Consider the following 25,000-nt stretch of genomic DNA (forward strand, 5'->3'; position numbering starts at 1 on the left):
CCAGAGTAGCTGAATGATTTAGAGTATTTCCATTTATCTTATAAAAGGCCTGCTGTAAAATTGAATAAAGGTTTGGTCTCATTTGTATGGATGGAGAGAAAAGCTTTTTGACATCGTGGAGCATTAATATTTATGGCAGGTGTCCGAAGCTTTTGGCTTCAATTTGCACTTTATCTGGAGAAATCAGCTTTGATGTGACATCTGGAGTGTTTTTAAAAGTAATGTCTCCTCGTGTTCCCCTTCTGAGGTAATGGGAGCTCCTTATCTCTGCGTTTACACAGGCAAAACAGGTGTATAGTGTATGCCATGTATCTCATAGGTGTGGAGTGTAAATGAGTACAAACATGTGTGTGTGTGTGTGTGCGTGCGTGCGTGCGTGTGTCAGGGATGGAAATAAGCACCCGTCCACCTGCCAGCAACGGGTGAATTTGGCCTTTGGTGGCTGAAATATGTCAACCCACCCGTCACCTTGGCAGGTGACATTTTTCTACAGATGCCCGGGTTGATGCTGAATTATATGTAGCATCCAACATCAAATGTTTAGGCAAATTGGTAATGAAGACTTATTGGCATCACAATAACTGAATTTATGACCTCTGATCAGAAAATGATCTTACTTGGCGTTACAATGTTTGGAACGGTTGAATACGAACTGGTAAAAATGTTGACTGATATAAGCTGTGAGTGAGAGTGACATAAGTTCCACCCCTGGCGTGCGTGCATGAATTTTCTTTTTGCAGTACTGAGAAATGCTGCTGATGCTTGAGTTGACACTCACTTAACACTTAAAGATAACTTTGATTGTGATATTACTAATCGACACTATAGTGCTGTGTAACGGAGAAGCACTGGTGTATAGATTTGTGTGTGTGCATGCTTGCATGCGTGCGTATGTGTTTGTGCGCGTGAAGACACTGTAGGTATGCGGCAGCTAAAAACAGAATGAACCCAGCACATCACCCACACACATGTGGTTTCTTAATTCCCTTGTTGCTAAGTGATATTGCCAAGTGATATTTTCTTAATCCACTCAGCTGCTTCCGTCTTCTCTGGTCTTCAACAGTCTTCCCCCTCCTCCTCCAGATAATGCACCTTTCATTTGGTGCGAGTCACGCGTTTGAAAAGGTGTCAAGAAACATATCTCGCATTAAGTCGAATGAATATACGTACAACAAAGAATACAGAGAAATATCTAATACTGGGGATATAGGATTAGCCACAAATGTAGCTGTGCTTAAAGCGATTAGCCACACATACAAAACAACCCTCGAATTGTGTTCCTCACAAATAGCAGTCACAGACATGCTTGTAATTAGGCAGTATGCTAATCAGTGAACAAAGAACCATTTTTTTTCTCACTGAAATGTAATATTTTTTCCTCCCCTAATCTCTCTTTCTCTCTTTAATTGTTGAATCACATTGAAAGTCAAAAGCACTTTATGGACATGGGAAATAAATGAGTCATTTATGTTGCCAAAGCAATTACATACTGTATGTAGGACATATGGAAGCAGGTCAGAGGTCCACAATACAATCATGAATTTGTCATTTATGTATTCTCTGATTCCTTTCATTCTGTATTAAATCCAGCTGCTGTTGCTGGCAAAAAATAGCTCTGTACTGCACACAACAGTTCTCTATTCTCGGAGTACACTAGGTCAGATGTCATTCCATGGTATGGTTCCATGGTTCCATGGTTCCATGGTTCTATGGATCCGGTCGTAAAGTGAATCTGTGTTCTTCTAGTCTGGCTCCTGCTGATGTCATTCCATGGTATGGTTCCATGGTTCCATGGTTCTATAGATCCGGTCGTGATGTGAATCTGTGTTCTTCTAGTCTGGCTCCTGCTGATGTCATTCCATGGTATGGTTCCATGGTTCCATGGTTCTATGGTTCCGGTCCTCATGTAGTTCTGTGTTCTGGCTGCTGCTGATGGAGCTGTGGTCTTTATCATCTGCTTTTCCCTGGTCATGTTCTGTGTTGAGGGGTCTCTCCAATGCAAGTGCACACTGCCAGCCAGACTGCCTTGAGGGTAGAAAACCAAAAAAAAGTGTACAGTTAATCTTTTGTCGCGCTTACTCCCCACAAATAACCTCTTTCTCTTGCTATCACTCACTCTCTCACACACATGCACACACACAAACGCACGCACAAACACACATGTACACACGCACTTACAAACACAGACACAGACACACACAGACATACACACACACACACACACACACACACACACACACACACACACACACACACACACACACACACACACACACACACACACACACACACACACACACACACACACACACACACAGCAGCTCTCTCTTTTGTACTATCCTGGCCGGGCTCATCCATCACTTGAGTGCGTGTGTATGTGTATGCGTGCGTGCGTGCGTGCGTGCGTTTGCGCGTGCGTGTGTGTGCGTGCATGGTTGTGTGAGTGTGTGTGGGGGCAGTGGCCGTGGTTATTAAGATCCCAGGATAGGGTCAGCGTGATGGATCGTCCTCTGCTCCACACCACCCTGCTCCTGCTACTGCTGCTGCTCCTGTTACTGCCCCAGCGCCATTTTCAGCACTTTTCATGGCTGGCCAGGCCTCCCTGACACACACACGCACGCACGCACACATGCTCACAGGCAGGCAGGCAGACAGGCACGCACACACACACAGAGGCCTCTCTCTAGTAAACACACACACACACACACACACACACACACACACACACACACACACACACACACACACACACACACACACACACACACACACACACACACACACACACACACACACACACACACACACGTCCCTCTCCTCTCTAGTACACACACACACACACACACACTCCGGCCTCTCTCTAGTACACACACACACACACACACACACACACACACACACACACACACACACACACACACACACACACACACACACACGCGCGCGCACACACGCACGCGCGCGCGCAGCGGTCTCCCCACTCGGCCTGCAGCCCGGCAGGACTGCTGAGGCAGGAGTATCTCCAGATAACCTTACACTACAGCTGACCTGGCAACACGCTGCTAAACACAGGACAGACATCCTCCCTGGGAAGCACAGGGGGTATGTGTGTGTATGTGTATGTGTGTGTGTCTGTGTGTGTGTGTGAGAGAGAGAGAGAGAGAGAGAGAGAGATAGAGAGAGAGAGAGAGAGATAGAGATATAGAGATAGAGAGTGTGTGTGTGTGTGTGTGTGTGTGTGTGTGTGTGTGTGTGTGTGTGTGTGTGTGTGTGTGTGTGTGTGTGTGTGTGTGTGTGTGTGTGTGCACGCACGCACGCGCACATCCCATTCAGTAGGGTGCTATTGCAGAATTGCATACTCATACTTGTGCTATATGCAGACATACACACACACACACACACACACACACACACACACACACACACACACACACACACACACACACACACACACACACACACACACACCATCTCACACACACACACACACACACACACACACACACACACACACACACACACACACACACACACACACACACACACACACACAGTGAACAGTATGAACTTTCATCTTATATCTTACATACTGTATCTTATGTTCAGTCACAATAGCGAGCCTTGTGGTCATCGGTCACACAAATAGAACACAAGCTGTTTGACAGTCTATTGTATCACAAAGTTTAGAAAATATTGATTCATAAGCAAGCCCTGCAAATGCAAAGGTAACACCCCAGGTCTGATGGGGTCACCTTTTTTTATTTTATTTTCCTCACAGAAAATGAGCCTATCCAGTGAATCCTATTGTGAAAGGATAACAATAATTCATAGTATTTTTTTAAGGAAGAACTGAAAACTGGGCTAACAGGCTCAAACACCTTATAAGGGTTAATGCTCTCAAACAAAAATGTTTTTAGCTTTTTTTTCCATGTCAATGTAACTCATAAAAAAACAAAAAAAATCAAATTCACACACCTCACCTGTCTGTGTTCTTACTGTCATATGGTCGTATAGTCTTTCTGTCCTCGCAGATATCTATTGGCGGTCCATTTTTAGTAGATAACTACTTCACCACTGGGAGCCCTCACTGTCGGTGACAAAACATGCTTCTTAAAACACTATGAGAGCCTCTATCATGAAATGGCTGCCAATGAGCCAGACTTTTTGTTCAATCTGTCAGGGTGAACAACTGGTACCTTCAACTGCACCTCAAAACTTCAGAAACCTCCAAAGCAGAGCTGACTCTCCACCAATTCTCGATTCATGGTGTCAGAAGTGGGATACATGCTGTGAGGCAATTGGCAAACTGGAGGGACCCAACTGGTGTGTAAAGCATACAAATGTAGCACTCCCTGAATGGGAGAAGTATGTTTGAAAGATCTTGGGTGTATTTAAAACAATTACCTAACCTTAAAGGTACACTGTGTAAGATTTTTACTTGTTTATTTCCAGAATTCATGCTACCCATTCACTAATGTTACCTTTTTCATGAATACTTACCACCACCATCAAATTCTAAGTATTCAATTTGACTGGAAATATTGCACTTTTTATGCATGAAAAGGGGATCTTCTCCATGGTCCGCCATTTTGAATTTCCAGAAATAGTTAGGAAATGGATCACACTCAGTTTTTTCTTCTTTCTTGGTATTTTTATGTAAACATTGCAGGGACTGATATGACCAACGTTCCGGCTGCAAGAGCATTCTGAGTGTGATTCATTTCCTAACTACTTGATTACTTCAGAGACGCACCAACAAGAGGGACGAGTGCGGTGTGTGGAAGTGAACTTCCAGAAATAGCCATTTTAGCTGCAAAAATGACTGTACTTGGGCCATACTAGAAAATATTACTTTATTACTTTGTAAACTTTCATGAAAAGATCAAATTTGGCAATAGGCAACACAGTTTCAATGAGCAGCATAGTTGCAGTACCTTTTCTGACAATTCCCTGCACAGTGTACCTTTAACACTTATTTGTTTTAAAACTACATAACGTGCAGGGATGGTACATGAAATTGTTCAGATCATATTGGGATTAAGTGAGTCAATAGTATAACTATTGACAATAGTATAACTATATGTTAACCAACTATATGTTAACCATGGTATGGTTCCACCAGAATACTGTGGCAGCTGTGGTCAATACCGTAAGTTCACTAGCTCTCACTCAATGTTGCCTCTAATTTTGTCGGTGCCTGTCGGTGCCTATATCACTGAGCAGTCAATGACCTCAGTGAGTGGGTCGACACCCCCCCCCCTCCATTTTAGAGGTAACATTGATGCTTAATATGTTGATTATATTGTCATTGAATTGTGTAGTGAATATTACAAAATCAGTTTAGTAATGTTTCCAATTCAGACCTTGATTATAAAGTATGCACTGTCACTTTAAGAGCTCGTGGAAATTTCAGACCTTCGGAAGCAAATATTTTTCTTACCGGACAGTCTGACTGACCTTCTGGCTAACTGGTTTTTATGGACCTTCTTATCAGTAGGCTAGTTGTGAAATCCTACTGACTTTTGTGCCTGCCATGTACTTACCTGCCCACAAGATGCCGCCATTCTGCCACTGTGTGCCTCTGAATTCCTATGAACTTTTGTGCCCGCCATGTACTTACCTGTCCACAAGATGTCGCCCTTCTGCCTTTGTGTGTTTTGTTAATTCCCCCCCCCCTTTGTGATTGGATGATTGGATTATTGGTGTTGATGTACCGGCCTATTTAAGATCCTGATTTTTTCTTTGTCTTTGCTGAGTTTTCCTGCGAGCCACAGCGTTGGTACCCTTTTTTCTGTGCTGCCAAATCTTGAACCCTTGTTTTGATTTTTGACTTCTGCCTGCATTTTTTGAGAACGTGAAAGCCTGTTTTTTGTGCCAAAATACTTTTTGTTGGAACTTTGAATTTTGACTGAAGATTTTTGTTACCATTGGACTGCTGGCTGTGAAACTTTTTGTTTTGACTATGGGAACTTTCACTGAACTGAATTGAACTGAAGAACTGCCTTTTTGTATCCTGTGTTTTTGAAAGTAAAGAAAACTTATCAGAACTCATTGCTTCTCTGCATGTCTGTCCAAGGTCAACCACCCAACAAAATTCCTGACAGAAAAACTCAGCCAACGATGGACGGAGCAGAGAAAATACCACTCCCTGAATCTGATTCTATGGACATTCCGGAGCCAGTGCCCGCCTCTGCCTCAGCACAGAACTTGGGAATCACCTTCCAGCACCTGGTGACAGCTGTCGGCAGCCAAGAAGCCACCATACAACGCCATGAAGAAGCCCTATCCCAGTGGGGGGCACTTATGCAAGAACATGCGGTTATGCTGAATGAAATCCATCAGGCCCTTCAACTGAATCGGTGAACACGACCTGCCTAGGCCCACCAGATGCCTCTCACCCCACGCCCAGCCGTGATCCCCGCCTGCCAACTCCAGAGAGGTACAGTGGAGATCCAAAGGGATGCAAAGGTTTCCTGACCCAGTGCCGCTTGTCCTTTGACCTCCAGCCTGCCGCCTACCCAACTGAACATTCTTGAGTGGCCTACGTCATAACTCTGCTCACCGAAAGAGCCCTGTCCTGGGCTACTACACTCTATGACAACAACAGTCCTGTTTGCAACTCTCTTACTGCCTTCTCCAAGGAGATGATGAAAGACTATGCCATCCAGTTCCACACCCTAGCAGCTGAAAGTAGTTGGGGAGAGCAGGCCTTTCTCATAACATTTTACCCTGGACTATCCGACCGTATCAAAGATGAGCTAGCCTCATGGGAAGAGGCTGAAAACCTTGAAGTGTTGATTGCCCGCGTTATTCGTCTGGACCACCGACTCCAGGAGCGTACCAAGGCCCCAAGAAGATTCTACCCCTATGCGGTCCCAGTCAACGACACCCCTGTTCCACAGTCCTCTGATGGCGGTCTAGAGCCCATGCAGCTGGGTGGCATGCGGCTGTCCCAAGCGGAACGTGACTGGCGTATGAGGGAACGCTGTTTTCCTGTGGAAAGCCTGGACACTTCCAAAATGCCTGCCCTGAACTAATGGCCTTAAGAACTTGGAATATATATCATAAGAACTTGGAATTAGAGGCCTGCGAGGGACAGATTTTCCAGTCCCGCGCCCGCCGGCTCCCACAGTGTTCAGTCCCGCTCCCGCAAAGAATTATGATTTTCAGTCCCGCTCCCGCCCGCACCTGTAATAGTTTGTCCCGCTCCCGCCCGCGATTCCTGCATGATTCCGACGTTGGCCTACTGCTCAAGGCAATTCCTGTCATTAGTTTGAGAAATTAAACACACTGTGCTTAGCTGAGCACATTACTGGCCTATTCTTAACCGTATAGTGCATGACGCACGTTAGGTGGCACGAGCTGCAATAGGCTACAGCTCCATCACAGCACCCAACTAACCTACCGAAATCTACTGAGGATATCAAGAATAATACATTGTGCATAATCTTATATGCCACTCATCATCACGTTCACATATGAAATAAAAATATAATAAGCCAAAATTAATCATTTTAAACACCGTATGATGGAGCCCCACCCCACGAGTGCATTTCACCATAATAGCAATCGACAGCTCACGTTACAATTGATTTAAATGCAAACAAGTGAAATGGAAAAAATATTAGCCTGCCTTTTCTGAATCCAGAGAATCCAGAACAATTATTATTATTTAAGTGGGCTAGCCATGGCCTGTCCCCCGTGCCCATGGTGCATCTCCTGAATAAAAGGAGCGATGGATTGCGCTACTGAACCTTTTCCGTCGTTTTAAGCAGTAGGAGAAAGTGGTTGTTGCCTTTGCCAATGTGTATAATAATAACAATATGATATAGTCTAATAATGGAATAATAATAGTAGTAACAGTATAAGTACTAGCCTACTAGTAATAGTAGCTCCCCTGCTCCACCTTGTCGTGTATGATGTGACATGTTCTCTTGTCACGTCGCTTGGCTCTGTTCATGGGGGGTTATCTCTCGCCCTGTCCTGCTGGGGTAAGCATTCCCTAAACTGCTGCTGCCCCCTGACTCAATGCATTTCCATGCTGCTAATGGAAATAGGGTGGTTCCTCCAAACAGAGCTATACCGCCAAATGTAATTCATAATTTCAATAAAAGAAATTTTTCTCTTGTGTTTCTTGACTGAAATGGTTCTGACAGAACTATAGTTATGATGACCTGGAACCGAACCAATTAGGATTACAGTAATCATAATGCTAGTCATATTTAGTATAAGTATAGTAATATTTGTTTGAGCTCAGATTTATGTAATTTTCATATAGATGACTTTCATGTTATAACTTTGTTCTTTGTATGTTAGTTACAGCTTTTTTTTACTATCATCATTCCTCAAGTCATGGGCCACACAAATCACAGTATGTAATGGACATAAACTATCCTCATCATTCTTGTGTTACTCTTCTTATTCCCAGGACAGAAAAAGTACAATGTCATTCACTCAAGGCAATCAAACCAGTGGGTTGCAAGAAAGCTGTATGAGCCAACAACGCAGGAGTTCCGTAAAGGATTGGTGGAACGGGTCATTCGACGGCGGCTTGACAAGAATGTGAGGATTGGAGATCCTGCTTTCTTCATCCATCCTCCTGTCAGCATACCAGCCAACATCGCCCCCACTGCAAAGCCGAACAAGACCGACTTGGTAGCAGAACATGAATCTCGTTTTCCAACTGAACCTACTGGTGATACAGATGTTGACGTCTGAGACTGAAAAAAAAACTTTCCTGTGATTGTTTTTTGTCGTTGTTTTTCTTCTTTCTTTTCATTATTTCCCCTCCATTTTCTCATAACTGTTATTGTAATGGAAGAGTAATCAAAACCATTACAACTGATGTCTTGGGGAACATAGTTTTATTTTAAAAAAAATGTATGTACATAGTTCTTTAGCCATTTTTAGTCTAAGTAATTTGTAACATTTTTAGTGTAAAATAACTAACAGTAGAAAATGTAGAAAAACAGTCAAAATTCTATAAGTAAAACATCTACAATGTGTGAATTAAAATATTTAAAACAATTGCTGTGCATCCACTGACTCCTTGAAACCTGCATATTGCCCAGTTGGTGATGGATAGGTTCTTCTGATTAGCTCCACCACACAGGAAGGAAGAACTCTCCTGTTGCCTGGACCAAGCTTCTCTCCTTGTAAACCCCATTCCAGGACGATGCGATAGGCAATCAGCCTGTACTGTCTGAAATTGAAAACAACATAAATTGGTGCATATTTGATATGGCAATACAATATGTGTGTGTTGTAAGTGTATTGGAAAGGATTTTGTCAGTTGTGGTGTTGTACTATATTTATTGCCTACATGATGAAGTGATTGAAACTTTCTTATCAGGGAATGGTTAATAACAAAAGTTAATAACATTTTGATGAAATGCTGCTTATGACAGTAGGATAGGCATTTAGTAAAGAGGGAGATGTCTACAAGCATGGTGAAGCTCAGAAGGCTGTTACAAGTTTCTTTTACATTGAAGTTTCTAAGGAAAATGAAATAATAAGTTAGGCTTATACAACACATAATGTAGCCTAATAACATTATCATGACGGTACTCATATTCCTGTCCTATCCTATTGGACTACTAATCAGAATACTAAAACACAGCTCTACTGTAAAGTCAATGCATATTTGAGCACTTTTATAACGTTCTAAAATAGAAACAGCCTGTACTTACTCTGCAGACAACTGGCCATCGGGTCCAGCTGGTCTGGGACGCCTCTTCCAGTTGATTTTGGGAACATGGAAAAAGGTCCTCAAGACGCCCTCATTCAGGAGGGCAGGGATGTCATTGTTGTTGGTGATGCAGACTGCAGCAGCCGTCCCGCCGACATCTTCATGGATGGACAGGTTTTGTAGCTGTGGCATTACTAACTCCCACTCGTGGCAGCAGTAACACTCCACTTCTGTCTGCATTATCTCGCACTTCGAACAAGTGCACCAAGATTTGTCAGCCAACCTGGACACCGCAGGTCCAGCTGTGGCTCCAGCTTCAGCTTCTACTGTCGCTTCTCTGTCCACCCTCTCTCTTTCGGCCCGATCTAACTCCATTTGTCTCAGTTCATCTTCAGTATACTCGGGTTCATACATATACCCCTTTGGCTCTGAGTCGAAGTCGAATTCCTCGTCGCTTTCGTAGTCGGACATCTTGCCGAGTGAGTAAACAATCTCGAATCAAACAGGTAGGCCCTAGCTGTCAGGTTGCGGTGTCGCGCGCATTGATACGAACCGAGAGAAAATAGTGCCAACTGATTACGAGATGTGACTTTTTGTTTGACAACCTTTCTGGGATTCAAAAATATCACTCTTTTGAACACATAATGTTTTTGGAAGAGAAACGTTTTATTTTTATGGGTCCAGCAAACCTGCCGGACTACTTTCGCCTGGACCAAAACTGGACGAGAACTCTGCCCACAGGATGCTGCCGGGGGTAAGTCAGTGTCAATGCATAACACTGGTGATGGGGATGCCATACAGATTCATGTCAAAAATCCCGAACTATCCCTTTAATGATAATGATGAGAACCATTTGAAGGAGAAAACAGTAGACAAGCATTTAAGTCCAAGTGGAAATTTTATATTTATTTTTCAGCAAAACATTTGGCTAACCCAACATAATGTTATAACAAAACACGGTCCTGAATGGCGTTGACGGACGCTCCTCATATAACAAAAAAATCAACAGTTGGCTACATATCACTATTTAAACGTCTACATATTTCGAAACTAGTTGGGCTTGAGTCCCCAGCGCGCACGGCTTTGTATGAAGAAAAAGAGACATTGCCTAAAACGTGGGCCGCCTTGCATGTCAAATAGAAAACTAGAATTTTATAATATAAAAAAAATATATATTTGTTTTTCAGCAAAATATTTGGCTAACCCAGCATTATGTTACAACAAAACACAGTCCCTGAATGGCGTTGACGGATGCTCGTCATATAACATACAAACAAAAATCAAAAGTTGGCTACAAAGCCTTCACTATTTAGAACATCTGCATATTTCAAAACTAGTTGGGCGTGGGTCTCCAGCGCGAGCGGTTTTGTAAGAATAAGAAAAAGAGAACATTGCCTAAAATCTGGGCAGGCTTGCATGTCAAATAGAAAACTGTTTAATTCAAGAAACAACTAGGCATATCGATTAGGTAATCGGGTTCTTTGCACAGCCATGGAGAAACAGCAAATTATTCACTGTTGAGGGCTTCAACTTGCTGCGCCTTTCCTCCAATATGCGACCGCAAATGCTGAATGCGCGCTCGGATGGCGCGCTGGATCCTGGGATGGCCAGCACATGCCGTGCCAGTTTGGCAAGTGTGGGGAAGTCGTAGCAGTGTTTTTTCCACCACAGCAGGATATCTTCAGATTGGTGTGATTCGAATCCAATAAGTTTGACTCTGAGATAGTCATCAATCTCCATGTCTAAAGTCTTCGATTCAGCACCCGCAGCACCGACATCCTCCCAGTCTTCGAAGTCAAGAAAAGTGATCTTTTTAGGTGGAGGTGGCTCCGCGCTCTCATTTGGACAACAAACTCCAAGTCTGTGCTCATTTCTTTTACAGCTTCCATCCCGTGCTGTCTTTCACTTGCATGAATCATCCTTAGATGATGCAGCTTTGGAGTAAGGAAAGTTGCTAGTTTATAGAGCATGTCAATTCCGTTTGGGACAAGGTGACTTGGAGACAGCAGTGCGACTAAGCGTTGCGCACACGCAGATGCGATGGCAATGAGTAGGGGGTCAGCCTTGGACACTTCACAGTGGTCCCTTAACTTCACTGACCATGGCAGAACAAGCGCAGCACTTTAATGCCGTATTGTCAGACTCCAGGTCGTTCGTTGCGTCTTTGAATGGTTTGAGAAATGCCACCAGGGATTTAAGGGTCTGTTTATTAATGCAGCTTATTTTGTCCTATTGGTTATTTTTGAGTAGAACTGCTGTGACCTCGTCATACTGCTGTGAGATAGAATCCAGCATATCCACAGTTGAATTTCATCTCGTATCCACTGACTGTTTGAGTGACTTTGTCAGCTTGACTTGCAACCCTGAGTGTTTAAAATAGCTGACGAGCTTCTTCGCGTTGCTGATCAGCTGACTTGCGTCAGAGACTTCGCTCATCACAGCAGGGGACAGGGCATGCGAGAGGACTGAATTCAGTACATGGGCACTGCAGTTTAGCCTTTTTAATCCTCGTAAGGAGGCTACCATAATTGCACCTCTGTCTGTCACAACCACAATCTTTCCTCCCAAGACTGTGCAGTCGATTCCGAAAGCTCTTAAAGGGACACTCCACCCATTTTGCATTAGGCTTTCCATTGATAGACACCCAGTCATACTTTTGAATGGTCTTTCAAAAATCTCTCAATTCCCCCTGAGATAGGAGAAATCCGCATTCATCTCTTAACACTTCCTATGTCAATGATGTAAAAATGGTCATTTTGCATCATCGACATAGGAAGTGTAAGAGAGGTGGATTTCTGTTGAGACTACAAGCCTTTTTCCCACCTTTTCAACCCCGCCCATAGGGGGTTGGACCTAATGCTCTAACAGACCTATCACAGATCAGTGTCCCAGTGCTTTTGAAATCACTGGCATTGAGGCTCCAGTAAGCAGTGTTGCCAGATTGGGCTGTTTCCCACCCAATTGGGCTGCTTGGGATGGCCGTCTGCGGGTGAAAATGGCATTTTACAGGAAAACTCGCCCAATCTTTCCCATCGACATCAATAGAATTGGGCGGGATTTAGTGCTTCCAGGCGGATTTTGAGCATTTTTGGGCTGGAAATCATCAGCCTCATCTGGTAACACTGCCAGTAAGTCACTGGCATAGCTGGAAAGGAGAAGCTGGAGCACACTGCAGCTTAGTTTTCAAGACTTTATTTTGTGCACACACCCGACCAACGTTTCGGTGTTGCTACACCTTCTTCAGAGTCAAATGATAGCAAGAGAGAGACACACATTTCAAGTCTTGACATTCACAGGTGATCCTACTTGGTTTGGCTAAATTGGTCTCATCTCATTGCAGGTAATTGACCCCACCCCCCAACACCAGGACAGGATTGCAGACAATTAGACAGAGAGGCTTTGTGGAAAGGCATTTTGGATTCATACTCTAAATTCAGTGGAGCCTCAGGGCATAAATGAGGAACACAATATGTCTTGCTCTCTGTAACAAATTGTTCCAGCATCGCGGCTGTGGTCTTCTAATAATTGTAGCTGTGGTTTTATTGACAATGTTCTTTGTGTATTGTTTTTTTCACTTTTTTATTTTGTTTTGGGAAGTTGGCAAGCTGTCTAATTGTCTACAATCTTGTCCTGGTGTTGGGGGGTGGGGTCAATTACCTGCAATGAGATGAGACCAATTTAGCCAAACCAAGTAGGATCACCTGTGAATGTCAAGACTTGAAATGTGTGTCTCTCTCTTGCTATCATTTGACTCTGAAGAAGGTGTAGCAACACAGAAACGTTGGTCACGTGTGTGCACAAAATAAAGTCTTGAAAACTAAGCTGCAGTGTGCTCCAGCTTCTCCTTTCCAGTGATGTCTGTCCCACTGTGATGCACCTGCAAGCAGGGTTGCCAGATGAGGCTGATGATTTCCAGCCCAAAAAATGCTCAAAACCAGCCTAGAAGCTCAAAATCCCACCCAATTCTATTGATTTCTATGGCTAAAATTGGGCGGGTTTTTCTGCTAAATGCCATTTTTACCCGCACACGACCATCCTAAGCAGCCCAATTGGGCCGGAAACAGCCCTATCTGGCAACACTGCCTGCAAGCTGAGGGAGGGATGATGCATAGAGTCCCAAATAACTGGGTGTGGCCTGTGGAACTTGAGCATTGCAGTGCATTATGGGGATTGTTGTCACAAATCCACAAGCACTAAAAAGTCATTTTCTGCCTTTTCTTGGCCAAGAAGGCACCAAATTAGAAATGTATGTTACTATTCTACTATACATATGACCCACTTTCAGTAACATATTCATGTCTCCACCGGTGGAATGCCCCTTTAAATTCAGGAATAAAAGAGAACGGATATTTTCTCCCGTCTTGGAGGTTCCCACATCAAACGGAGCAGAAAATAAGACCCTGGACTGTAGTTTGTAGTCTGAATTGATGTAATGCACAGTGGCTGAGAGGAAATATGTTTTTCTATACGTTTCAGTCCAAACATCAGTTGTAACAGCACACCCCTATTTCCCAATGGTGTCTTTTATGTCATCTACGAAAGCTCTCCTAAATTTGAGTGCCCTTTCTTCAACATGCCGTGACACAGTGGTTGGATGGAGCATTATGTCTGCCACGTCAAATTTGCCTATGCTGGCTGCTGTGTCAACTAAGTGTTGCACTAACTGAACTAGTCCACGACCAGCGATGCCGTCATATGGACGGAGGTCCCCGGCAACGAAATCAATGCATTTCTCCACCGTCTTCAAAGCCTCTGACACTTTTGCTTTGTTCCCTCTGAATTCCAACAATTGTTGTCCTTTTAAGACAGTACAGACATGACGATTCAGGCCCGATGTACCTGATTTGTGCCCGCTGTATGTGAGAAACTTTTCGCACTTGTCACAACAGGCAAAGGGCAGCTGATTTCCTTCTGCGTCATACACGAATGAGAATGACTTCCAAATATCTGATTTAAAAAAAAAAAATTCACGGTGAATGTTCCTCTCTTTAGACCAGCACTTACTTCTGAAGCATTATGTGTTGTTTCACTACAGGAGCTCTGCTCTTCTGCTATGATCGAAGAGCTGACCGGAAGAGCCAGAACACGGAAGAGCAGAACAGAATCGGATATGCAAGATTACACATCCGCAAATATATTCCAAAATGTTTTTATCAATAGAAAGGCTACCAAACACAATATCCAGCACATTGTGATATATATAAATGATAGACATAGACTGATAATTTATGACTTTATTTTACATTTTAAAACACGTTTTTATTTCGCGGGACTTCCGCTCATCAACGCTCCCGCCCGCAACCCGCACTGTACGCTCTCCCTCCCGCCCGCACCCGCAATAAGCTTTCAATATTTGTCCGGCGCCGCATTGCTTTGCTTTGGGTCCTGTGAGTCCCGCGGAACTCCCGCGGGAGTGCAGGTCTCTACTTGGAATATATCCAACAGGCTAAACGGTTAAACCCCCGGCAGGCACGATGGGCCCTCTTTTTCAACCGCTTCAGTTTCACAATCTCCTACCGGCCAGGTTCCAAGAACATCAAACCTGATGCTCTGTCTCACCAATTCCGGCCAGCCAACCAAGACAGCCCCCCAGAGACAATCATTCCAAGATCCCAACGCACCAGTCCGCTGGAAAATTACCTCTGTTGTCCAGCAAGCCCTAAACAACGATCCTGCCCCTTACACTGCCCCTGCAGGCCTCCTGTTTGTTCCTCGCTGCAGGTGGACACGTCATTCAATGGGGTCATGCCTCCCATCTTACTTCCCATCCTGGATCCTCTAGGACACTTGAGTTCATCGGACGCTTCTGGTGGCCAACTATGAAAAAAGACATACAAACCTATGTGGCCAGCTGTCCAAACTGTTTCCAGGGAAAGGATCCACGTCACAGACCCCAGGGTCTTCACCCACTGTGCATTCCTCGTAGACCTTGGTCGCACATCTCTCTAGACTTCATCACTGGCCTACCAGCCTCAGAAGGTAACACCACTATTTTGGTCATAATTGACAGATTTTCTAAATCATGTCGTTTCCTGCCCTTGCCAAAATTACCTTCTGCTAGTGAGACTGCTAGACTTGTGTGTGACCATGTTTTTCGAGTTTTTGGTCTCCCCCAGGATGTTGTCTCTGACCACGGGCCCCAGTTATCCTCCTGCTTCTGGCGAGCCTTCTGCAAACTCCTGGGTGCTACTGTGAGTCTGTCCTCCGGCTTCCACCCCCAATCTAATGGGCAGACCGAGAGGAGGAACCAGGACCTGGAAGCTACCCTGAGATGTGTAGTATCTGCCAATCCATCCTCCTGGTGTTCCCAGCTTCCTTGGGCGGAATCAGAGCCATCTAATAACAGAGTTGCGCAAACCGGGGACCAGGAAGTCGGTTGGTGATGTGATTCGCGTAGATTAAAATGTTTCTTAACAGTAAACTTCTGTTCGTTGGAAACTAACACAGAACCATCACATACCAAATAAAGATTAAGTACAAACAAATTACATTACCTTTACCACATTTTCTGTGTTCTACGGCCACCTCCTAGAACTAAGTAACTTCTAATAGAACTAAAGTCAATGGGGATTTCCATGTTAACGCTCCGTGAGGCTCCATGAGAGCCGCCATTGCTGTGGAAAGATTGGTCCATAGAGGTCTATGGGAGTGACGTGACTCTGTTATTAGATGGCTCTGGGCGGAATATATTCACAACACCTTGAAGTGCTCTGCCATTGGTATGTCACATTTTAAATGTCAATTCGGCTACCAACCATCTTTGGTTCCTGAGCAGGAGGTGGATGCAGGGGTCCCATCAGCCCAGAAGTTCGTGCGACGATGGAGAGTGACCAGGTGGGCCCTACTGAAGGCTTCCCAGCAGTACCAATCGGCACCAGAGGTTGGTCACCTTCAGGCCCGGCCAAAGGGTCTGGCTCTCCACTCGAGATCTTCCGCTGAGGGTGGAGAATCGCAAACTGGCGCCCCACTTCATCGGGCCTTTCAAGGTTATTCGCCGGGTCAACACTGTGGCCTACACCCTTCAACTTCCATGAAGGTCCAACCGACCTTCCACGTCTTCCGCCTCCGTCCGGTGGTCACTTAGCCGCTGCTTCCTGCCCCCAGGCTGCCGCCTCCTCCTCGGCTCATCGACGACCAGGCCACCTACACCGTCAATCGGCTCCTTGATTCACGCCGTGTCAGGGGGAGGGGGGGGGGCTTCAGTACCTCGTGGATTGGGAGGGGTACTGTCCTGAGGAGCGGTCTTGGGTGCCGTCCAGGGACGTACTTGACTGCGCTCGCCTGCACCCTGACCGCCCTGGGATCGTCAGGACACGATCTTAGGCGGGGGGTACTGTGAAATCCTACTGACTTTTGTGACTGCCATGTACTTACCTGACCACAAGATGCCGCCATTCTGCCACTGTGTGCTTCTGAATTCCTATGAACTTTTGTGCCCGCCCTGTACTTACCTGCCCACAAGATGTCGCCCTTCTGCCTTTGTGTGTTTTGTTAATTTGCCCCCCTTTGTGATTGGATGATTGGATTATTGGTGTTGATGTACCGGCCTATTTAAGATCCTGATTTTTTTCTTTGTCTTTGCTGAGTTTTCCTGCGAGCCACAGTGTGAGTACACTTTTTTCTGTGCTGACAAATCTTGAACCCTTGTTTTGATTTCTGACTTCTGCCTGTATTTTTTGAGAACGTGAAAGCCTGTTTTTTGTGCCGAAATACTTTTTGTTGGAACTTTGAATTTTGACTGAAGATTTTTGATGCCATTGGACTGCTGGCTGTGAAACTTTTTGTTTTGACTCTGGGAACTTTCACTGAACTGAATTGAACTGAAGAACTGCCTTTTTGTTGTGTTTTTGAAAGTAAAGAAAACTTATCAGAACTCATTGCTTCTCTGCATGTCTGTCCAAGGTCAACCACCCAACAAAATTCCTGACACTAGTAGTTCGTTGGCATAATTAGTTCATATGCTTTCAAGACATTTCCACAACGTGTACAAACGCTTTCATCAACACCATTTTGACTAAATTTTAAACCAATTGGAGTTGGAGCAACTCTTTGGCAGAAAGCAGCACACACTTCTAATGATGCCAATAGTGCAAGAGATGTTGCCAGTTGCAAAGCTATGACAGGCATCCATTAAAATTGGTCCAGATGCTCGACACCGTTATCAACATTCATATCAGATTCACGATCAAGCTCTAGTAGAGCTAGGACCAAGAACTTGTCTTCTATCCATTACACAGATATGCATTTAGACCTTTTGTGTATTTAACATACCCGAACGCCGTAGATGAGGCTGCGAGTGACAGCTGTTACCACGTTGTCTGGTCACTGTTTTAAAGATTCTACTGACAGCATTCGAAGCGCGGTGGATCCGTGCTCTGTCTGATCGCTATTAAAAAAGCATCTGGAGGCGCAATGCTGATTGTAAGCAGAAATCTGTGTCTAGTGTGATCGCTTAAACTGCTGTAAGATAGATGTTTCATATCTTAAGAATATGTTTTATTTCGATTGGATGTTATAAAGCTACGAGAGGAAATTTCGGCCAACGATCAACTGCGTCTTCACACAAATTTGCCGCCTTGTTTTACCTGCGCTGCATGGATTTGCTCTGCGCGGAGAACGTGAGAGCAGTACTCGCGCAGCTTAGAGGGAACATTGCTCTCACTAACCATTATTGACTTAGCTGCCTCTATACGGATGACAACTCAATATAAGCTACAAGTTCAAAAACAAAAAAGTCAGTGAGCACAAATGGGGAATTGGAATGAAACCAGCAAAATAGAAGACTCAAGTTAAAAAAGAAAACGTTTTGTTTTTGGTGTTTTGATTTAAAAATATATATATATGTGTTATTTTTAAATGCATTGCTTGTACCTTTTCACGCTACAAGACATTCACTCAGCAAAGCACTACACAACCCGGGCCCCAAAACACCAGTCTGTGTCAAAGCAGCAGGAAGCAAATAATAAGCTTTATTTCAAGTCAAAGCCCACCTTAGGAAATTCCCATTGTCATTGCGACACGACACTCCACAGCACACCAAGAAATTGTATTGCAAACGGGGCCCCAAAGGAGCAGAGCGGCAGAACAGTACTATGCTCAGGGTACCTCAGTCATGGAGGACTGTAGGGAAAAGTACTGGTAAATTACTTCCCCCACCAACCTGACAAGTTGGGAATCGAACTGGCAGCTTTTGGACTATAAGCCTCATGTCACTGAAGAGAAGAGTCAGGAAAAGAGGGATGGAGTGAGCATCACTGCTCAAAACAGTCAACCTCAGTGAATACCCTTACCCACCTGTCTGTTTCGGACGCATGAATTAAGAGTTTACACAACTCATGCACTAACTACTGTCTCCATCCCGTTTAAATTCAGACCATTGGGATTGAGCATTGGACTGATATGTGGGCGACCAGGGTTCGACCCGGGTGATTTCCCAATCCTCCACCATATCTCTGTCTCACTCATTTCCTGTCCCACTCTTCATTGTCCTGTCTAAATAAAGTTGACCCCCCCCCCATATAGTTTTTAAAAATCTGAATATTCCCCATAGAAATAGTCAATGAGCAGATGTAGATGTCACTGACAAGAGGAGTCACAAGGCGAGAAACGGAGAGAAGAGACCTTGTGCACTGCAACATCGCTGGGAATACTCTTAGCCACTGCTATTTTGTTTTTTTGGATGGTTTGACACATGCATCTTTAAGCAGGGGAGACAAATATGTGACAAAGCTGGTCAAGTGCTAGACAGAGTTTGAGAAGAAAGGATGAGGTGGCAGAGCAAACAAAACCATCACAAGTTTGTGTGTAATGGTCAAGATAGTAGCACGCTACAGCACATCTTTTGCAGGGACGACAAATAGCACTGTAAACACAAAACACCACACACATTACAAATTGGACTGGAGCAGTTTGTGTGTGTGTGTGTGCGTGTGCGTGTGCGTGTGCGTGTGCGTGCGTGTGCGTGCGTGTGTCTGTGTCTGTGTCTGTGTGTCTGTGTGTGTGTAATGATGTGTTGACTTGTTGGTCAGTGGAGGACTGTGCGTCACACAGGGCATTTTTGGTTCAGAAGAATTACTGTCATTTTCCTTAACAACAGGCCTAACTGTGTTTTTGTGGTGCTCGTCTACGTGTGTGTGTGTGTGTGTGTGTGTGTGTGTGTGTGTGTGTGTGTGTGTGTGTGTGTGTGTGTGTGTGTGTGTGTGTGTGTGTGTGTGTCCGTGTGTGTGTGTTCGTGTGTGTGTGTGCGCTTGTGTGTGTGTATGCGTGTCCATTAGGGCTGTAACAATATTGTATCGGACCGAGAAATCGTGATACACAGAGTCACGATACTGTATCGTGATACAAGGAGGCAGTATCGTGATACGCCCTTTCAAAGTTTTATTACCCATTAGTCCAGAAAACAACCTTATGATTTGATGTGATAGTGTTTCCAAACTTCAGTGGAGATACATTTCAGAAATCGTAGGGTGTATCGAACCGTAGGTCAAAAATCGTGATACGAACGGAATCGTGAGTTGAGTGTATCGTTACAGCCCTAGTGTCCGTGCGTGCTTGTGTGTGTGCGTGTTGTTGTGTATATGTGTGTGTGTGTGTGTGTGTGTCCGTGCGTGCATGCGTGTTCGTGTGTGTGTTTGTCTGCGCGTGTGCGTGTGTATGCGTGTCCGTGACCTTGAGTGTGTCTCCGATCACAATGAAAACAACACATAACGATGATGCAACAAACCCAAAATATCAGACAGACAAAGAAAGCTATCGGCAGGGAGGCAGCGTAAAGTCCGCCTTGTTTTAACTGTCAGCGACCAATTGAATCGCACAGTTCATGAGCACAGTCGGTCCAACCAATAACGGAGCTACCTGTAGTCAGAGAGGTGTGAGGTCACAATTACAGTCATCATGGCACAGAGGATTATGTGTCTTTTCACGCACGCACGCACACGCACACGCACATGCACACGCTCACGCGCGCGCACACACACACACACACACACACACACACACACACACACACACACACACACACACACACACACACACAGGGAGATAGGGAAGGAGAGTGAAGGAGGGATGTAGAGGAAGAAAGAAGAGGTAAATAGGGAGGAGTTGTAGAGAAGAGAGGGTGGAGGTTTGAGAGAAAGGGAGGAGAGACAGAACACAGATGAGGCAGAGAAAGAGGGTAGCTGGTGCAGGTAGGTATGGATAGAGAGGAGAGGAGAGCAGAAAGAAGAAGAGAGAGGAGAGGAGAGGAGAGGAGAGGAGAGGAGACAGGTAGAGGGTAGAAGAGGAGAGCAAACAGGCAATGGGGGAGAGAGATTTGCACAAACATGTTGGGAACATAAAGAGCAGGGAGGAAGACAGATAGAGAGGTAGGGGTGAAGAAGACATGTGCACATGTCTATGGAGAGAGAGAGAGAGAGAGAGAGAGAGAGGGAAAGAAAGAGAGAGAGAGAGAGACCGACAGACCGAGAGAGAGAGAGACAGAGAGACAGAGAAGAGGGATAAAAATACACCAATATAAAAAGAGAGATGATGCCCTCCATACAAATCTGTGGTGGGGGTGGGGGGAGGGGTTGCTGGAGTCAGAATAGAGGGATGAATGAAATACCAGGGGAGAGGGAGAGAGAAGAGAAGGAAGTGAGACCGGGAGAAGGAGGGGGATGATGGAGGAGGGGTTGGGGTGGGGGTGGTAGGGGAGTGGACAGAGACGAAAGGGAGGGAGACAAACAGAATGGGGGGGACAGTGGATGGAGGCATGGTGGCACGAGAAGAGAGGGAACCATGGGGGAGAAAGGGAAGAAAAAGGGATGACAGAGGGAGGCAGAGGGATAAACAGAGAGAAAGGGGGGGGGGGGAGAAATTATAGGAAGTAGAGAAAGACAGTGAGAGTGAGTGAGAGTGATGGGAGAAAGAGGTGGAGAGAAAGAGAGGAAGAAAGAGAGGTGGAGAGAGAGAGAGAGGAAAAGAGAGAAAGGCAAAAAGAGAGGTGGAGAGAGGGAGAGAGAGAAAGGAAGAAAGAGAGATGGAGAGAGGGAAAGAGAGAGGCAAAAAGAGAGGTGGAGAGAGAGAGAGAGAGAGGACGCGAGGTGGAGAAAGAGAGGGAAAGAGAGAAAGGAGGAAAGAGAGGTGGAGAGAGAGAGCGAGCGAGAGAGAGAGAATTGGAGAGAGAGAGAGATAGAGAGAGGTATGGAGAGGAATATTTATTCTGGTCGCTCCCCCGTACCTTATTACTGATGATTATTCGCTGCCTGCCTGCCTGCCTGCTGGTTTACAATCTTCTGAAGGAAGCAGAGTCAAAGGATGTTAAGATTACCCAAACTTTACCGCAGGATATTACCTGGACTGACCTCTGGGGTGTGTGCGTGCGTGTGTGCGCGCGTGTGTGTGTGTGTTTTGCTCACATAATAGCATAATAGCAGCATATTATCTTATTATCGTCTGAGCATGTTTGTGCCCATTATCAATTAAAGGTGTGTGTGTGTTATTACTATCTGTTTAGTTGCTTTGTGTTTTCTTTAACAGACTAGAGAGACAGAGAGAGAGAGACACACAGACACAGACACAGACACAGAACAGACAGAGAGAACCTGGGAGAGAGAAAGAACTTGGGAGATAGATGCGAAGAGAAAGAGAGAGAGAGAGTGATGTCAAGTTTTTCACAGTGGGATACTGTCGCCGATAGCAACAAGCGTAAATGAGAGTATGCTATTTATCTCTCTAAATCCCTTAAGTGCCTGCTAATGACCATAGACATTGTGTGTGTGTGTGTGTGTGTGTGTGTGTGTGTGTGTGTGTGTGTGTGTGTGTGTGTGTGTGTGTGTGTGTGTGTGTGTGTGTGTGTGTGTGTGTGTGTGTGTGTGTGTGTGTGTGTGTGTGTGTGTTGTGCCCAAATTCAGACACAGCCATTAAGGTTTGCAAATGATAGTACAGGGATCCTCTCTGCAGCCAAATCAACCACATAATGGCTTCTTCTCTCTCTCTCTCTCTCTCTCTCTCTCTCTCTCTCTCTCTCTCTCTCTCTCTCTCTCTCTCTCTCTCTCTCTCTCCTCTGTTTTTTTTTTGTTTTTTTGTTTTCTGTGTTTTCACACACACACACACACACACACACACACACACACACACACACACACACACACACACACACACACACACACACACACACACACACACACACACACACACACACAGCTTGATGTAGTCAGCTGCAGGAGTTCCATCATTGGTAACATGGCTTATTACCTGGCCTACCGGAGGGGGCTAAAGGACCAGTCTGATACCCAGCACTCCGCTAGTTGGCCTCCGTTACATGTGTCTGTGTCCACTCGCTGTGTGTGGGTCATCTGCAGGGGGCACCAAACAGACATCAAGTGCACCTAGCATTGGCCACGGGGTGGAAGCCAGGTTGCCATGTCTTTGATTGCTCTTGGTACAAGCTGCATTTGCCATTCAGAGGAGGCTTCTGGTAGTGTGTCCTCAGTGCTGAATAGTCTACCAGGACTACACGTACATCATTTCACTTGAAATGATGCAAGCACAAAAAAGGGAAACTTCAGTGCTTCAACATGTATGAAATCGTAGCCTCTTACTACAGACGGAGTCATCGGCAGGCCTATTCACTATTTGAGCAACATTGCTATGACATAACAAAGAGTATCATTAGGTAACAGACTAAGACCACTGCAATTTTGGTGACAGTTGGGTTATAACATAGGCTCTGCGCTAAGGGGTTTAGGAGTCACACTTTTCTTTGTCTGCCATGCCGCAATGCTTCAATGTAGTTGTAGGGTATTTATGGGGTGTAGAGTATTTTTTATTGGAGGGATTCCATTGTCAACAACCTTCAGCCACCATCAAGCACAGGTGTTTATAATGTAACGCAGGCTGTGCCACAACATCAGGCAGACATTGACCTGGCTAATGTGCTTTGTAGAGGGAGCTCCTCAACTCCTCCAAAAGCACCTAAGTTGGCAAAGGACTTCCAGATCATTTGCTGGCTAATGGATAGGTGAAAGGAGTCTGATTCAATGGAATCCAGAACTAAGTGCCTTTCTTTCTTCATAGGAGGTTTTCTAGACCCAGCTGCCTTGTCCCTCCAGATAGCCCTATTATTTCACACAGCATACGTACTTAACATAAACGTGCATTATCACATTACATTACATTACATTGCACTTAGCTGAATCTTTCATTTATTCAAAGTGACTTAAAGTTATTATTTATTAGGGTATTGATTACAGTTCCTGGAGCAATGTGGGTTTAGCTGCCTTGCTCAAGGGCACTTCAGCCATGAATGGAGATGTAGGAAGAGGTCAGGGGGATTCGAAACTGCAACCCCTAGATTTAAAGACCAACTCTCTAACCACTAGGCCATGGCTGCCCACATGCACATGTATATCTACACACACACACCTAGACATGCACGCACATACAGGTACAGGCACAAGCATGCGCACACACGCGCGCTTGCGCGCGCGCACACACACACACACACACACACACACACACACACACACACACACACACACACACACACACACACACACACACACACACACACACACACACACACACACACACACACACGCACGCACATATACACCTTTCCCCTCAGATCTCTGTCCATAATGGGCTCCGTTCCCTCTCCTCCACTTGAAAGAACCGTTTCTGGCATTGCTGTGAGAGTCTGAGACCGCGTGTGTGCGTGCGTGTGTACGTGCGTGCATATGTGCGTATGACAGATTGCGAGTAGTTGCTATGGGAATGACAACACATTAAGTGCAACATTCTGAGCGTTCCTATCTCCATGCAACAGTGCCCCCACCCCACAAACACACACACACACACACACACACACACACACACACACACACACACACACACACACACACACACACACACACACACACACACACACACACACACACACACACACACACACACACACACACACACACAGAAACCCACACACAGCCTGCTCGCCTAATATTGAATAATCACTCTGACTCTCACACTCCCGTAAAATGATTTAGCTGCATTTTATTGACTGACTGAAAAACCTGCGCAGCAAATGCTACAAATTAGACTACCCACCTCAACACACACACACACACACACACACACACACACACACACACACACACACACACACACACACTGACAACAGACACACACACACACACACTCCATCACAAGCACACACTGACACACGCACGCACGCACACACACACACACACACACACACGTACATGCACACACACACGCACACGCACACGCACACACACAAACATGCACACGCACGCACACACACACCTGCAAACA

The 25,000-nt window shown here is 45.2% G+C and overlaps 2 protein-coding genes across 2 annotated transcripts in view; one reads left to right on the top strand and one right to left on the bottom strand.

Annotated features, from left to right (window-relative positions):
- LOC134451526 (uncharacterized) overlaps nucleotides 1-25,000 on the top strand; it is a 296,996-nt gene that overhangs the window by 126,962 nt on the left and 145,034 nt on the right. The gene's annotated exons all lie outside the window — the stretch shown is intronic.
- LOC134450481 (uncharacterized) lies at nucleotides 8,362-10,186 on the bottom strand. Its single transcript, XM_063200326.1, has 2 exons — nucleotides 9,690-10,186; nucleotides 8,362-9,202 (listed from the first exon to the last, which is right to left on the bottom strand). The coding sequence occupies exons 1-2, from the start codon at nucleotides 10,157-10,159 to the stop codon at nucleotides 9,019-9,021; spliced, it is 654 nt and encodes a 217-aa protein (XP_063056396.1). The 5' UTR covers nucleotides 10,160-10,186; the 3' UTR covers nucleotides 8,362-9,018.

The sequence above is a fragment of the Engraulis encrasicolus genome, chromosome 6, assembly GCF_034702125.1.
Source record: "Engraulis encrasicolus isolate BLACKSEA-1 chromosome 6, IST_EnEncr_1.0, whole genome shotgun sequence".
Classification (NCBI taxonomy): Eukaryota; Metazoa; Chordata; class Actinopteri; order Clupeiformes; family Engraulidae; genus Engraulis; species Engraulis encrasicolus.

Excerpts from the sequence above, each read along its gene's own strand:
- LOC134450481 (XM_063200326.1), bottom strand. The coding sequence starts at position 10,159 with ATGTCCGACTACGAAAGCGACGAGGAATTCGACTTCGACTCAGAGCCA. Across the intron at positions 9,203-9,689 it reads GATGGCCAGTTGTCTGCAGA|ACAGTACAGGCTGATTGCCT; the intron begins GTAAGTACAGGC and ends TTTCAATTTCAG.